Source organism: Staurois parvus, unplaced genomic scaffold (genome assembly GCF_062004578.1).
Source record: "Staurois parvus isolate SC_StPar_1 unplaced genomic scaffold, SC_StPar_1.0 ptg000019l, whole genome shotgun sequence".
Classification (NCBI taxonomy): domain Eukaryota; kingdom Metazoa; phylum Chordata; class Amphibia; order Anura; family Ranidae; genus Staurois; species Staurois parvus.
Window position 1 is genome coordinate 20,075,799 of NW_028317815.1, and position 14,652 is coordinate 20,090,450.

Genomic DNA, 14,652 nt, shown 5'->3' on the forward strand with positions numbered 1-14,652 from the left:
CTATGGACAGTTCTGGCTGATATAAACCCCCTCTCTGCATAGGCAATCCAGTTCTTTCTGCCTAGTGTCAGGAGTAGCTGCCTGCTGGGAACTGTGGTTTCATAGCATTTTTTTTCTACGGAGGCCATGTGTTTGGCTGGCACTGGTTTCTCCTCTAGCAGCTGCTCTGTGAGCTCAGCGGCAGCCATTTTCTTGGTGTCTGGCTTTAACGGGGCTTTGGTGGGTAGGGATATGACAGCTATTTTCTTGTAGCTGTGTGTCGGCCTCTTCTGTTCATCAGGATAGCTGTGAGACTGCTGGCCTCTCTGCTTTTGCCTGGTGTGGTGAGTCCTGGTGGGGTAGTCCTCCTCTCTGGGCATGGTGTGCGGTGTCCTTTTGGGGGTTCCCTTGTGACTGGTGGGCTTCCCTGGTGGTGCCTTCTCTGTGGGTCTCTTTTGGAGATGGAGCTTTGGGATCAAATATCCCCTCCTTGAGGCAACTGGTCCCTCTGGGTCCTCTGTTTCTATTCACACGCTGATGGTGGTCCTGGAGTCCTATTTTCCCGGGTGGAGGTGGCGTTGGGTCATAAGGCGAGCAAGCAGCGACCCCCGCCCTCTCATGTTTCATCGACCTCATCGGATGATGAGTCTGACTCTGCCGCTGTGAACGCAGTCATGCTCGCAGGTCCGGCTTATGAGAACCTCGGCCCTTCTAATAGTGAGGATGAGTGCTGCTGTTGCGCATAAAAAGGCGCTGGTGGATGCACTTATCACATCAATGCGAGAAATCCTAAAGATGGAGTTTCCTCTGGGGCAACCACGAATGTGTCTGTCGCCTTTGGTACGCACAAGACTCCTCGTGGCGTGTTACCTTTTCTCCCTTACTTTGACAAATATGTGTACAAAGATTGAGATCGTCCTGAGACGTTTTGTGGTCTCTTAGGCGGTTTGCCGTGCGTTATCGCTTCAAAGAATTCCTTCTGAAGAATCAGTGCGTCTGTCGTGGACCCGCCTATTTTGCAGGCTGAATAAGACCACTTTGATACCGGTGGAAGTGTCTCCGTCCTTTAAGGACCTGGCAGACAGGTGGATTTAGAAAAATATATGCAGCGCTAATAAAACTAATGAAAACAAATGGAAAATCAGAACATAGGTTGCACACTAGCATAGATGAAAAAAACTCAGTCCATATTACATATGAAAATGATGAATAAACTTACATCCAGAGTAAAATCATAGCCACCAGGATGTCAGTCAGGATGGCCTTGTGGTAGGAGTACAAAGGTGCCCCTGACCTGTGTACTCCTACCACAAGGCCATCCTGACTGACATCCTGGTGGCTATGATTTTATTCTGGATGTAAGTTTATTCATCATTTTCATATGCTGTAATTTTACATATTAAAGACATACTACACTATTAGAAACCTCTCTGGGTCTCATCTATTGCATGGGAGCCCACTTTTGAAGGTTCCTGCTGGTTTGGAGTGATGTGTGATTACCCCCTCCCCCGCTGATGATTTTCCTGGTGGATGACTTACGAATGTACCTGGATTGATGACATCTGGTGGCTAACCTGCAGATGACATCCTCCTGAAATCACAAGTCCAGAGCACCAGGAGCGGGTCTTAATTGCTCCATGCGCACTTTATGCGCTATCTGGTTAGTGCATTATTTGTACAATTACAGGATCACTAGAGTCACGATTATCTCTGACCATGGATCACTTGGACAATTGCACCTATCACTTTATCCCACCATGTAATATGGACTGAGTTTTTTCATCTATGCTAGTGCAACCTATGTTCTGATTTTCCGTTTGTTTTCATTAGTTTTATTAGCGCTGCATATATTTTTCTACATGTGTTTATTGGGTTCCAAAGGTTACCTCTTATGCTAGCTGCTTTTTATTGATGTTCCCAGCGCTCAATTACCATTCCATAGACAGGTGGATTTGGTCGCATACACAATGCTCTCTATTGCTGGCTTGGCTCTTTGGCCAGTTTTTTGCCACTGCCCTGTTGCCAGGGCTCCAGGGTATGACCAGAGGTATGTGACTGAAGCAGGGAAATGCAGACTTCAGATATGTTATAAACAATATAATTTATTAACACTAACAATACAAACATAAACGCAGTGCAATACTAAAACATAACACAGTGCAAACAAACCAAACCAACCACCCACAGATAACAGTACCTACAATGCAAGCGTCGTCAGGCAGGCCGGGTCAATAATAATCGGGCAGGTAGGTACAGGGGGAGCAAGCGGAGAATGGTCGGGGTCACAAGCCAGGTTCAGCAGGTAGCGGGCAGCGTGGTACAGAGGGTCAGGCAGAGGGATGGTCAGGAACGAGCCGGGGTCAGAGCAGGAGAGGGTCAGCGTAATCAGAACAGGCAGAGTTTGGCAACAAGGAAACGTACTAGCAGGAACACAGGAACAGGAACAAGAATGCAGGATTACAAGATACAGGGCCCAGGAAAAACACACACACCAAGGCAAAGACTGCAGGTCTGGCCATCACTTAAATACACCTGCATAAGCAGTTTCAGGTGTTTGGCTGACTGCAGGGTTGAGTCTCTGATTGCTGGGAGCACCCGCTGGCCAGCCCTGGTACTGCAGCCCACAAGGCAGGTGAGTCCCACCACTACTGGCAAGTCCATTCCTAACACCTGTTGTCTCAGACCCTTACGGAATGAGGCAAACTACTTTGCAACAGCCTTGCTGGGGAGCAAGTTCCCCTGGCTTACATGGAATAGGCAAACCAGCTGGTCCAGGACCTTAAATTTTTGTGTGATGCGTCCTTGGATATGGGCCCCTTGCTCTCCATTTTGGCAGGGTGCTTCGACGTGTGCTGTGGCTCAAATGCTGGTCTGCCTTTTAAAAAAGGCTTTCCAGGGTGATCGCCTCTGTTGGGGCTACCCTGGATGACATCATCAAGAAACTTACTGGGGGAAAGAATACCTTTCTTCCACAGTCCAGACGGGGTATGGAGCTGCGTCACAAGCGCAGTCTTTTTTTTTTTTTTTTTTTTTTTTTTTTTTTTTTTTTTTTCTGCACAGGTTTTTCATCTCTCTGGATCTGCAGACAAGGGTTCCAAGGCTCTCAAGGCCCCCGCAGGGGGTACCAAGCGCCCCTGGACTGCCGGACCTGTCAGGTCCACGGACAAGTACTTCTCGGCATGAAGGTGCACCCCCACCCATGTCCAGGGTGGGGGGTTGTCTGCTCTGGTTTGTAGCCCTGTGGACCTCCCTGACGTCTGACAAATAGGTCCACGAGTTGATCCTGTCTGGTTTCAAAATAGAATTTTCAGTCCTATCCTCCAGAGAGGTTTTTCTATCCAACCTGCACTTCTCTCCTGCTTGCCTGAAGATGTTGTCAGGGGCTGTGCAGGACTTGCTGTGTCAAGGGGTGATTGTCCTGGTTACGGACACTAAACATTTTCGGGGGTTCTATTCCAACCTGTTTACTGTTCTGAAAAAGGAAGGAAGGTTTTGCCCAATCCTGGATCTCAAGGCTCTGAACTGCTTCGTGCAAGTGCAGAAGTTCCAGATGGAGTCCATTCGGTCTGTGGTGGTGTCCCTTCACTAAAAGGATCTCCTGGCATCAATAGACAATAAGGATACCTACCTGCACATCCCCATCTGTGCCAGGCGCCAGCAGTTCCTCAGTATTTTCGTAGTGGGAGAGGAGCATTCTCAGTTTGTCGTGCTGCCCTTTGGTATTGCTTCCGCTCTTTCCTCCGCTCCTTTGGGTTTTCACTAAAGTGTTTGCTCTGGTGCTGGCTTTGCTGAGAGTCTCTCCCGACTTTGGAGTACAACGTGGTGATCATGATCAACACCTTGCAGGAGTTCAGGTGGATCTTGAATCTACAAAAATCCACTCTGATCCCAATCTGGAAGCTGGATTATCTGGGCCTGGTTCTGGACACCGTGTCGGCCAAGGTGCTTCTTCTGCTGTCCGGAAGCGACAGCGGTTCAACTACTGCTGTCCTGCAGGTGGTACTCCCTTCGCTGTTGCATGCAGGTCCTAGGGCTCATGGTATCTGCCTTGAGACGGTTCCATTCGCTCCGTTCCATACAAGGACCCTTCAGAAGAAAATCTTGTCCAAGTGAAACAGGTCCCCCCAACTCCTTGGACTTCCAGATTTTCCTGGGTCAGAAAACCAGGATGTTGCTACTTTGGTGGCTTCCATCTCCTGCTGGTGGCACCCTGTCAGGATCCAGTCAGACAATGCCACTGCGGTGAGCTATGTCAACCACCAAGGTGGGACAGAGAGTGTGGCAGCGTCGCTAGAGGCTTCCTGCATCCTCAGATGGGTGGAGCATCACATGCCAGCACTGTCTGCTGTGCACATTCCTGGTGTAGACAGTTGGCAGGCAGATTACCTCAGCCATCAAACGTTGGACCAAGGCGAGTGGTCTCTGTATCCCGATTTTGTTTTTTCATCAGATTTGTCTCTGGTGGGGCACTCTGGACATGGATCTTCTAGCATCTCGGTTCAACTGGAAGGTGCTGACATTCATGGCCAGGGCGAGTGATCCTTGGGCAGAAGCAACAATATCATTTTATACACGTTCCCTGCTCTCAAACCTCTACCCCATCTGCTGTGAAGGATAGAGGCCATTCATTCTGGTGTCTCCGGATTGCCCTACCGCCCCTGGTATGCCGACGTAGAGCAGTTGGTCGTGGGCGCCCCCTGGGGTCTGCTGCTCAAGACAGATCTTCTGTCTCAAAGACCAACCTTCCACCCTGCTTTACAGTCACTGGCTTTTAATGGCTTGGCTATTGGAAGCCAGGTTCTAAAGGACAGGGTATTGTCCATCATCCCTACCATGCTGATGGCACAAAAGTATACTTCCAGGAAGATGTACCTGAAAGGCTTAGATCTTCAAAGGTGTCAAATCTGCAAGGAAAACCTGGTAATCTGTGCACATCTTTAGTACGTTTTACAAGGTGGATGTCCTGGTGTCTTTGGACGCTTGTTTTAGCCGCAATGTTTGGCATGCAGATTCTGTTCCCTCCTGGGGGGGGGGGTTCTAGTTGGGCTCTTCTGTGCCTTTTGAGGTCCTGTTGACCTTGTTTTTGTTTTTTTCTCCCACCCCTCACGTGTTGGGCACTGCTTTGGGACGTCCCTGTGGTCGAGACTAGAAGAAGCTGTGTCGATCAATGAAAGAATGAGAAAACAGGATTTTTTTGTTACTCACTGTCAAATCCCTTTCTTTGAGTTTGATGGACACAACGCCCACACCTCTAATTTTTTCTGACACTGCTTGTGACTAACTGGATTGCCTATGCAGAGAGGGGGTTTATGTCAGCCAGGACTGTCCATAGGTGGTGCCGAGTTTCTTTTTTTCTGCCTAGTGTCCTACTCTTGTAGGTGGCGATATAACCCTATGGTCAAGAATAAAAGATGCTGTGTCTGTCAATGAACCCAGAGAAAGGGATTTTATAGTAAGTAACAAAAAATCCAGTTTTTCTTCTTAAATCTGCAAATGGTTGTCATAACAATTAACAAATCTCTTTTAACAAAACTTTTTGCAGTATAAAAAAAAACTGATTAAATACAAATATAATATTTTTGATCCAGTTTATTTGTAATATCCGGTTTTATCTTTGGTTTACAAACAAACCTTTTAATTTATGACAAAGAATTCCAAGAGCACTGTGGATTATCTGACATGGATATTGCTTCAGTTTTCCATTTATGTGAAAAGAAAAGTCCTGTGTTGTTGGGTTTTTGTTTTTTGTTTTTTTTTTTTCCACACATGATTGGATAATTAAAGTGAATATTAACACAATTTGAGTCAACATTCTCCTCCTTCTTTAATAAACCAGCCTCACATCTCTAATTGAAATGGACCTATAGAAGTGGAGGTGAGGGAGATGAGTTCCTGCTCTGACACATTCATTTGTGTGTAAATCTTAAGTTGAGTATTGAACACTGTAAACAAAAGGCTTCTTTACAAACGGGTAGGGATATCCTGGGAAGTGAAAGCTCCACTTTCTGGCAGTACATCAGAATGGGCTTTATTAGTATATAGGATTCCATGCAATAATTTACGTCACTAAAATTGTAAAAATGTTAAGGGCATTCTTATAAATCAATAACTGTGAAATTCACCAAATATGCATTGGTGGAGAATCATTCAATGTATATTAAGATATATTTACCAAAAAAATTCACCTTTTTATAAATTTGTGTTTTTGTAAATTGGTGTTAGAATTCATTCTCTCTGTATGTGTTCCAGATCAGTGAGTCCCAAGTGCTGAAGCTAAAGCTTTAGCATGGCAACCATAGATTTAGCATTTTGGTGCTGTGGTGGTAAATCGCTTAAGGTCTTTTGGGAACCTGCAGTGGAAAAGTTCCCTACATAATCTGTTATATGATAGACGAACTGTGAAAGGGGGAGAGTCTGAGTCACATGATTTCCATTCGCAGATCATGTTACAGACAGTAAAAACAGTGAAAGGAACATTTCTCAATGGAAGGGGAGGAAGGACCAGACAGATCATCAACTCCTCCTGTGTCCATCTAGGAAGCTCCCGCCTTTATGAGTAGAATGTTGATTTAGAGTCCATAAAATTCCTGTAAATGCTAACTTTCTGAAAGTATTTGCAAAGACATGGCTACACCCTTTTGCCACATCTGTTAATGAAGGTATGTTAAGCAGGCATTAAAGGATAAGTTCACATTTTAGACAAAAATTATAAATGCGTATTTTTTTGCAGGTAAAAAAAAATGTGCATTTATTATTTTTCCTACAGGAGCCTGGAAAGCATTGCACCAGTGATCAGAAGATTGGTGATGCCATGCAGGTCTGCAGACCTGTCAGAATATCTGCTTGCCATACGGTATGTACAAGCAAGCAGATATTCTGACAGGAACCTTCAATGAACTACCATGGCACTCTATAGAGTGTGGTAGTTCACTGAAAACTACAAGCTGACAGGTGCTAAGGATGTCGGGACTTGCAGTTCATTCATTCACGAAAGTCTGTGAATGAATGGTGTGGGTGGAGCCCAGTACGGCCGTGTTTGTTTGTTTATTTATTTTTTTCTTTTAAATTTGACAGTACGGGAGAAGTCTCCCTGTACGATCTGTCAGAGGGAGTGGGGGCGGTGGGCAGAAGCTGCAGCTATGAGAACATGTTACATGTTCCACTCTAAAAACAGGTGGAATATGTAACCTGTTACCAGACATGAACTTATCCTTTAAACAGTGATGTAGGGGGTGTGCCTATTTCCCTCATACCTTGCTTTGCAGTACTATGTTTATTTTCTATTACTGGAGGTCAATTCAGATAACCTTTACTAATCTAAAATACAGCTTTTGAAATGTTATTGAGTATAATAACCTGTTTACAATTTGCAGGAACTTATTGCATTGGGAATGTGCAATTTTATTGGTTCTTTCTTTCATACGTTTGCTGTGACATGCTCAATGTCTCGTAGCCTCGTTCAAGAAAGCACTGGAGGAAATACACAGGTAACTGGCATTAGTTAAGAATACCCATTCTTCCTTACCACAGTGTAATGTGTAGACTGTCATTCCTTTTATTCGGTTTTCATTTGCAGCATGTTGTAATATCATTAAATAAGGTAGAAAAAAAACATATTTTTAGCTTTGCCAGTAAGTTAATCTTTAAAGTGATTGCAAAGCTTTAATTAAAAAAAACAAAACAAAAACATGTTATACTTACCTACTCTGAGCCAGGTCCTCCCCTTCTTTGGGACCCCTGCCAGTGCTCCTGGTTACACCCCCCCCCCCCCCCTTGGACGCTTGCTCCTGAGCCCTGCTCTGTGTGTCTATAAGACGCAGAGAGCAGGGCTTGGCTCCGACCCCTTCTGCAGCAGAAGCCAATGCTGCTGTATCTGAGGCAATGAGGAATGAGAGTGCCAAGAGAGCCTTTACTCTTGTGCACATCGCTGGAGCGAGATCAGGCACAGGTATGTATTTAGTGAGCCGCATGCAGAAGGGTTTTTTCCCTTACTTTATAGAATGCAATAAGGTAAAAAATGTCTTCCTTTACAACTATGTTGATCCTTCATGACAAAGGGTAAAACAAATCCTAACTCCTGAGCATAGTTTTGCAACTTTGGCATGTGTTAGTAACACTACATATCATAGCAACTACTTCTTGTATCCAGGTGAATTATGCCTTGTTTATTTCAGGACAAGTTGGGTAGTAAATTCTCCTGCTCCTGATGCAGTGAGACCACCTATGTTGATATACTGCACAAAAACTATTTTACATGCTCTTTTCATTTTTGTCTTAATTTATATTCAATTTTCCAGCATAAAAGAGCTAACATGTAAAGCAGGGTCATGATATCCATTAAACAGCGATTAGACATAGCTCAGTGGCGTATCCTCTATGGGTGCAATGTGTGCAGGGGCCCCATTGTGTCTTTATACATTGCGTTCATATTAGATCAACACCGATCTCTCCCAGATGAAATCTGACATATTTGGACATGAATGGTATCCTGCCCAATCTTGGGAAGCTGTCAAAGCTGACAGCTAATCATAGGTGGTGGAGGTATTCCCGCCCCACAGCAGCATGTGTCTGAACACACCTGAGCTCAACTGGGGTAGATCGGTGTTGGTCTACTGCTAGGGGCAGGTCCTTGTTTCCAAGGAGAGGTGGACTGTAAGTGGCCACACCTAAGGCCAATCATAGTCCTTTAAGCCCTGCCTGCCAGACCTAGGGAAAAGAAAGAAGAGTGCCTGTGCTGCGGACAAAGGGAATCACAACCCAGAGATAATGGTAAGCTGTACAGGGCGGAGGGCTGTGTGTCTGTTTTTTGGGATAGAGGGCTACTTACTATTGACCCCTGAACTCTGCACCACCTACCACTTACTACTACTACTATGTTTTTCTCAAGCAGAAGGGCCTTGCACACAGGTCCACTGCTTTCAGAAAATGCCCCTGATGTAGGTGGGCAAGAATATAGACAGACATAATATCTATTCACACAGTCTTATCTCTGTTTTTATGAACCTACAGGTCTATTGGTCCTTCGAGAAGGGATGGCTATTACTTTTTACTTGATTCATGGTTCTTTTCTGAAACTTTTAGAATGCACACATGAAAATTATTTGCACTACACACTAATTGTTCTCTCATTTTATGAATGAATTAAGCTCTAGATGCTGTTTCCTCAAATAAAAGGCAGACAAAGGGCAAAGGACTACTCACCAGTATTGGCTGTGCTTCACTTGCTGCTGATTTTGGTTTTTTTTTTCCTTTCAGTAACTTGTCTTGTTGTGCTTACCTGCACTATGTCTGTGTGTGTGGAGGTGGCCATCTTTGTAGAAACAGGGCTTTGCTTCCTCTTGTCAGAGCCTCCAGCATGGAGAATAGACGGCAACCTAGAAGTGACATCCAAATCTCCTAAGATCACAGTCAGAGGTAGCTGAGCTTTAGATGTCACAGGAGTGTCTAGCCATACTCGCATACCAAGAGGTCCACTGCTATTTTTCAGGTAGAATTCCAGACAAAGGTTCACTTTAGGTAAACGCAGGCCTTAACATTTTAGAAATTGCTACTGTGCACAGTACTCATCCTGTGTATTATGATTGGAATTGAAAAGCTTTCTTTTTTTGGTTCCAGTTAACAAAAAACGTGTAGCCCGCTTGTGGACATCACATCGGCACATCTGTTGTACAGGCTGGTATTTCAATAGCTAAGCCCCTCTACCCCACTCTCACACAAACACACCACCACCACATCATGGGGGAGGTTTCTTTAAGTGTGTGAGGGAAATTATTCATAACAGTCTGTTGCAGACGTTACAATTGTAAATCAATTTGCAGGAAATAACATTTCAACAATTGCTTATATATTTAGGCACCCTTATTTCAACACTATTTAACAGTGACTGTAAATGCTATCTTCTAGATTGCAGGTTTGCTGTCCTCCTTTATGGTACTGTTGGTCATACTGGTTATTGGATATCTATTTGAACCGTTACCTCAGGTATGGAAATTGAACAACTCCTGGACCTGATCTGTACAAAATGCAAATATTTTGTGACCATTCTTTTGCAGGCATTTTGATGTGATATTTTGTGTGTTTTCTAGTGTTGTAATGCACACCAGCATATGGGTTTAGTTTACAATAGATGCAATTACATTTAGTTGAGTGGGCCCTGTACATGTGCGTGTATAATACAGCATGGAAAACATTTTTAAAAGGGTCAAAAGGCCACTTGTATACATGTGAAGAGTTCAGTTAAATGCATGTGGTTTTACACGTTATTCTTGACTAACAAAAGAACATTTTTTTCATTGTTTATGTAATGGTCAGCTGTATTATATACTTTCTGGAGAACACAGTTGGTTTCTCAATTTGGTGAAAAGAGCAAATTTGGGCTCACTTCTGCATAGAAACAAATTGGCTTCAAACTTCAGCTTGTTCAATTAAGCTTTGGCAATAAAACCTGGAAGCTGATTGGCTTCTATGCAGAAATTAGCCTGATTTTGCACTCTCCAGCTTTAGTAAATAAACCTCACAGTGTGCTTGAGATTACTGTATTTGTACAGGAGATTACTGGGTGGCACCAATGGCTGTCAAAATACAGGAGTTAGACAAAAAAATGGAAACACCACATGATTTGCAGGTATGAAAGTGAAGACTTGTTTCATGTTTGGAAGTGAAGTAATCTTCTTTTGCTTCCTTTTGTCATTCGCTGCATGCACTGCTAGTAATATGGAGTCACGTAGAGCTTACTGAGCTTCAAAGAGGGCAATTTTTTGTGTCCATTTAGCTGGTGGCTCTGAGACTGAAGTTGCTAATTTATTTGTCATGTCACAAGGTACAATAACAAAGGTTTTGACAGCATATCCAGTTTTCAGAATCATCATCTGATAAACATAAGTGCGGCCACCATGGTCAACTCACCAAAAGCTACAAAAGGAAATTGCGCAGGATTATGACCAAGAATAATAAAACAACTGCTGCAATTGTCACTGCAGAGCTCAATCTCAGTCTTAACAGGACTGAGATTGAGCTGTGCAGTCAGTACCTGAACAGTGGCTGCAATATATTAGATGCAGCCACAGTTTTGTTGACCGTTTTCAACCCACTCCAATTTTTCAAATCAGGAGGGAGGGGGCCGACTAGGCCACCCACTAAGTTAATTTTGTCTGGTTTATTTAAACCGTGTATGGCCAGCTTAACCTTTCACCACTCTATATTAAACTGAAGAACAAAATTTGCATTTACATACACCTTAGCTGACCTGTTGCTTTGTCTGGATTGCAACAAATGACTTCTTTTGTTTTTTTTATTTCTGTCCATCTAGTTCTGAGATTTTGCACAGCACTGCCACAAATCATAACCCTTCTCTGGCAGTAGAAGTGACTTTATTTTACTTTGGTGCAGTTTACTTAGACTTACAGATCTCCTCCCCTTCCCCAGCCAGTGACTGGACAGTGAAAGGAAAAGCAGCACACTAATGAGCTCATCTCTGTTAGTTTGCTCTCTCCTACTATCCTTCTTCCATTGCAGCACAACTAATTTGCTCATTTTGCTGCTTCTCCTTCCCCTTCTTGATGTTCTGCTGTACAGGGACTGCAAGAGGCTAATACCAAGTCAAATTCAGGTACTTGCACTGCTTGCATGTACAAAATACAATTAATAATGTAATAATATAGACCATCATTAATTTGTGTCTTTTATATATGCGTGGAGTTCAGCTTTAAGGTTGAATCGCCTTTTTACTGAATACTGCAGTTTGTATCAAATGTTTCACCTGCCTCACTCCTCCTGTTTTAATTCCTTTTATAAGCACTATAGCTGATCTGGGATAAACTGTATTTGATATGCTTTAATGAAAGTGGAAACCAATATTTCATAAATATACCGGTGTTTCTGACTTAAGATGCAAAGAAACTGATTTGTATAAAAAAATGCTATTTTGTTACAGACGGTATTGGCTGCCATTGTGATGGTAAACCTAAAAGGAATGTTCAAGCAATTTGCAGACATCCCACATTTATGGAGAACAAGCAGATTAGAACTGGTATGTGCGAAAATGAATTAACAACATAGCCTAAACCATTTTATTTTACTTAGAGTTTTAAGCCGTGAACTTTGACATCAAATCTGTTTTTGTTCTTCTTTTTTTTTTTTTTGTTAAAGTAATTTTTTTAAGCTTAAAATATTCGAACATGGTGACAAGAATTACTTAAATTCATAGTTTCTTTTCAAACACTCATACATTTTGTAGGCTATATTTTGTTTCGCTAGTAGCTAATGCAAAATATTTGTACAACCATAAAATGTTTAAACTAACCATCCTAATATATTAGTTTGGAGTATTCTAGCTAAGCAATAGAAACCTCACAAAAACTAACATTTATTTATGCAGATTGTCTTAGGGAGGAGGAGTGGCTCTACAGCACTGGACTGTGAACCAGGCATCCTGGTTTCAAAACCAGCTCCGTGTGACCTTGGGCAAGTCACTTTATCTCCCTTTGCCTCAGGTACCCTACCTAGATTGTAAGCTCATTGGTGCTGCTGTTTTTCTAATTTTGTCCTTTGAAAACCATATTGACATTTATTAATTGCCTTAAGAATCAAAAACAGCTTGGCTTTATTAGAACGGGCTTAGATATTAAAGCATAGCAAAGAGATGTTGTAAGGGCTGGGAAAAGGAGCATGCTGATAACACTGAAAAATACACACATTGAGCACAGCAGTGGCATTTGCTGCAAATGTTGTCTTGCCATGCTGTTAGTTAGTAATTTGTGGTACTTCACTTTGAACTGTTGCAACAGTAATTTTTCATGCCTGTTACAGATTCTAGTTTACCTGGTCTTGCTTCTGAATGCCTTGGTTATGCAAGTTTACAAGGGTGATTTTTCTACTCGAGATTTGTATTTTTTTTTTTTAAAATAGTGGACTGTTAATTGAGAATGGTACCCAGAGATTTTTAATCTAAAAGACGTTTGATCAGTCTTGTACAATGTTATTGTGCAGTTTTATTTTCATCATGGATATATCCATGGCCATGAATGTGCTTGGTCAAATCCATAAGCCTGAACGGAAAGGCATTATATCCGAAACATTTAGGGCCTGGGTTGAAAGGCTTTGGGCTTGTGCTGATGACATCAGTTTGACAAACTTCTGAGAGCATTCAGAATGCATTTGAACATTTTTAATTGGGTTGTGTATCCCCAAACCGCTTGTATGCAAAACCTGTTTAAAACCAAACAAAAGCCCGTTGACACAGGCCCTCGAGAGATTATTGGATATTTAATGATCTGTATTCACCGTATCCATATATGATCCACTGTAATCAATAATCTTGCAGCAATTTCTAAATGATTTGCAACAGTCTTGCATGCTACACATTTCTTAATATAAAAACATTTGATTATTCACAGTTCATGTTTCAAAGAAAACTGCATTATAGTTTAAACTGTAAAATGCCTTCTGTATCCCTTTTTAGAGTATCTGGGTGGTATCCTTTCTGGCATCAGTTTCCCTTGGTCTGGATTATGGGTTGATTGTTGCAGTGGCCTTTGCCATTTTAACAGTAATCTACCGCACACAAAGGTTTGTATGTGATGTTCTCCTTAACTTTTTTTTTTTTGCTTATGACTATGGCCAGCCATACATGGGTCGAAATCCGACCGATTTTTCATCCGAAAATTGGACCCAAGAATAATCGGCCGAGTGGGTCAATGGCACCGACCGATTTTCGTGGTTCCTACCCTTTTTGGTGATCGGGCATGTTGGAAAATTCATGATTTTCGACTCATTGATGGTCGAATTGTACGATATTTTTTTTGAAAAGAATACAGTCCAGTCCATAAATATTGGGACATCGACACAATTCTAACATTTTTGGCTCTATACACCACCATAATGGATTTGAAATGAAACGAACAAGATTTGCTTTAACTGCAGACTGTCAGCTTTAATTTGAGGGTATTTACATCCAAATCAGGTGAACAATGTAAGAATTACAACAGTTTGCATATGTGCCTCCCACTTGTTAAGGGACCAAAAGTAATGGGACAGAATAATAATCGTAAATCAAACTTTCACTTTTTAATACTTGGTTGCAAATCCTTTGCAGTCAATTACAGCCTGAAGTCTGGAACGCATAGACATCACCAGACGCTGGGTTTCATCCCTGGTGATGCTCTGCCAGGCCTCTACTGCAGCTGTCTTCAGTTCCTGTTTGGGGCGTTTTCCCTTCAGTTTTGTCTTCAGCAAGTGAAATGCATGCTCAATCGGATTCAGGTCAAGTGATTGACTTGGCCATTGCATAACATTCCACTTCTTTCCCTTAAAAAAACTCTTTGGTTGCTCTTTTGCAGTATGCTTTGGGTCATTGTCCATCTGCACTGTGAAGCGGCGTCCAATGAGTTCTGAAGCATTTGGCTGAATATGAGCAGATAATATTGCCCGAAACACTTCACAATTCATTCTGCTGCTTTTGTCAGCAGTCACATCATCAATAAATACAAGAGAACCAGTTCCATTGGCAGCCATACATGCCCACGCCATGACACTACCACCTCCATGCTTCACTGATGAGGTGGTATGCTTAGGATCATGAGCAGTTCCTTTCCTTCTCCATACTCTTCCCTTCCCATCACTCTGGTACAAGTTGATCTTGGTCTCATCTGTCTATAGGATGTTGTTCCAGAACTG

General features: G+C 42.6%; 1 protein-coding gene across 1 annotated transcript in view; it reads left to right on the plus strand.

Moving 5' to 3' along the window:
• The window catches only part of SLC26A5 (solute carrier family 26 member 5), a 72,614-nt gene that overhangs the window by 35,482 nt on the left and 22,480 nt on the right, over positions 1-14,652 (plus strand). Inside the window, exons 10-13 of the mRNA XM_089685553.1 lie at positions 7,353-7,466; positions 9,883-9,960; positions 11,912-12,007; positions 13,439-13,545. Coding sequence (XP_089541679.1) covers positions 7,353-7,466; positions 9,883-9,960; positions 11,912-12,007; positions 13,439-13,545 — 395 coding nt within the window. The remainder of the gene's footprint in view (positions 1-7,352; positions 7,467-9,882; positions 9,961-11,911; positions 12,008-13,438; positions 13,546-14,652) is intronic.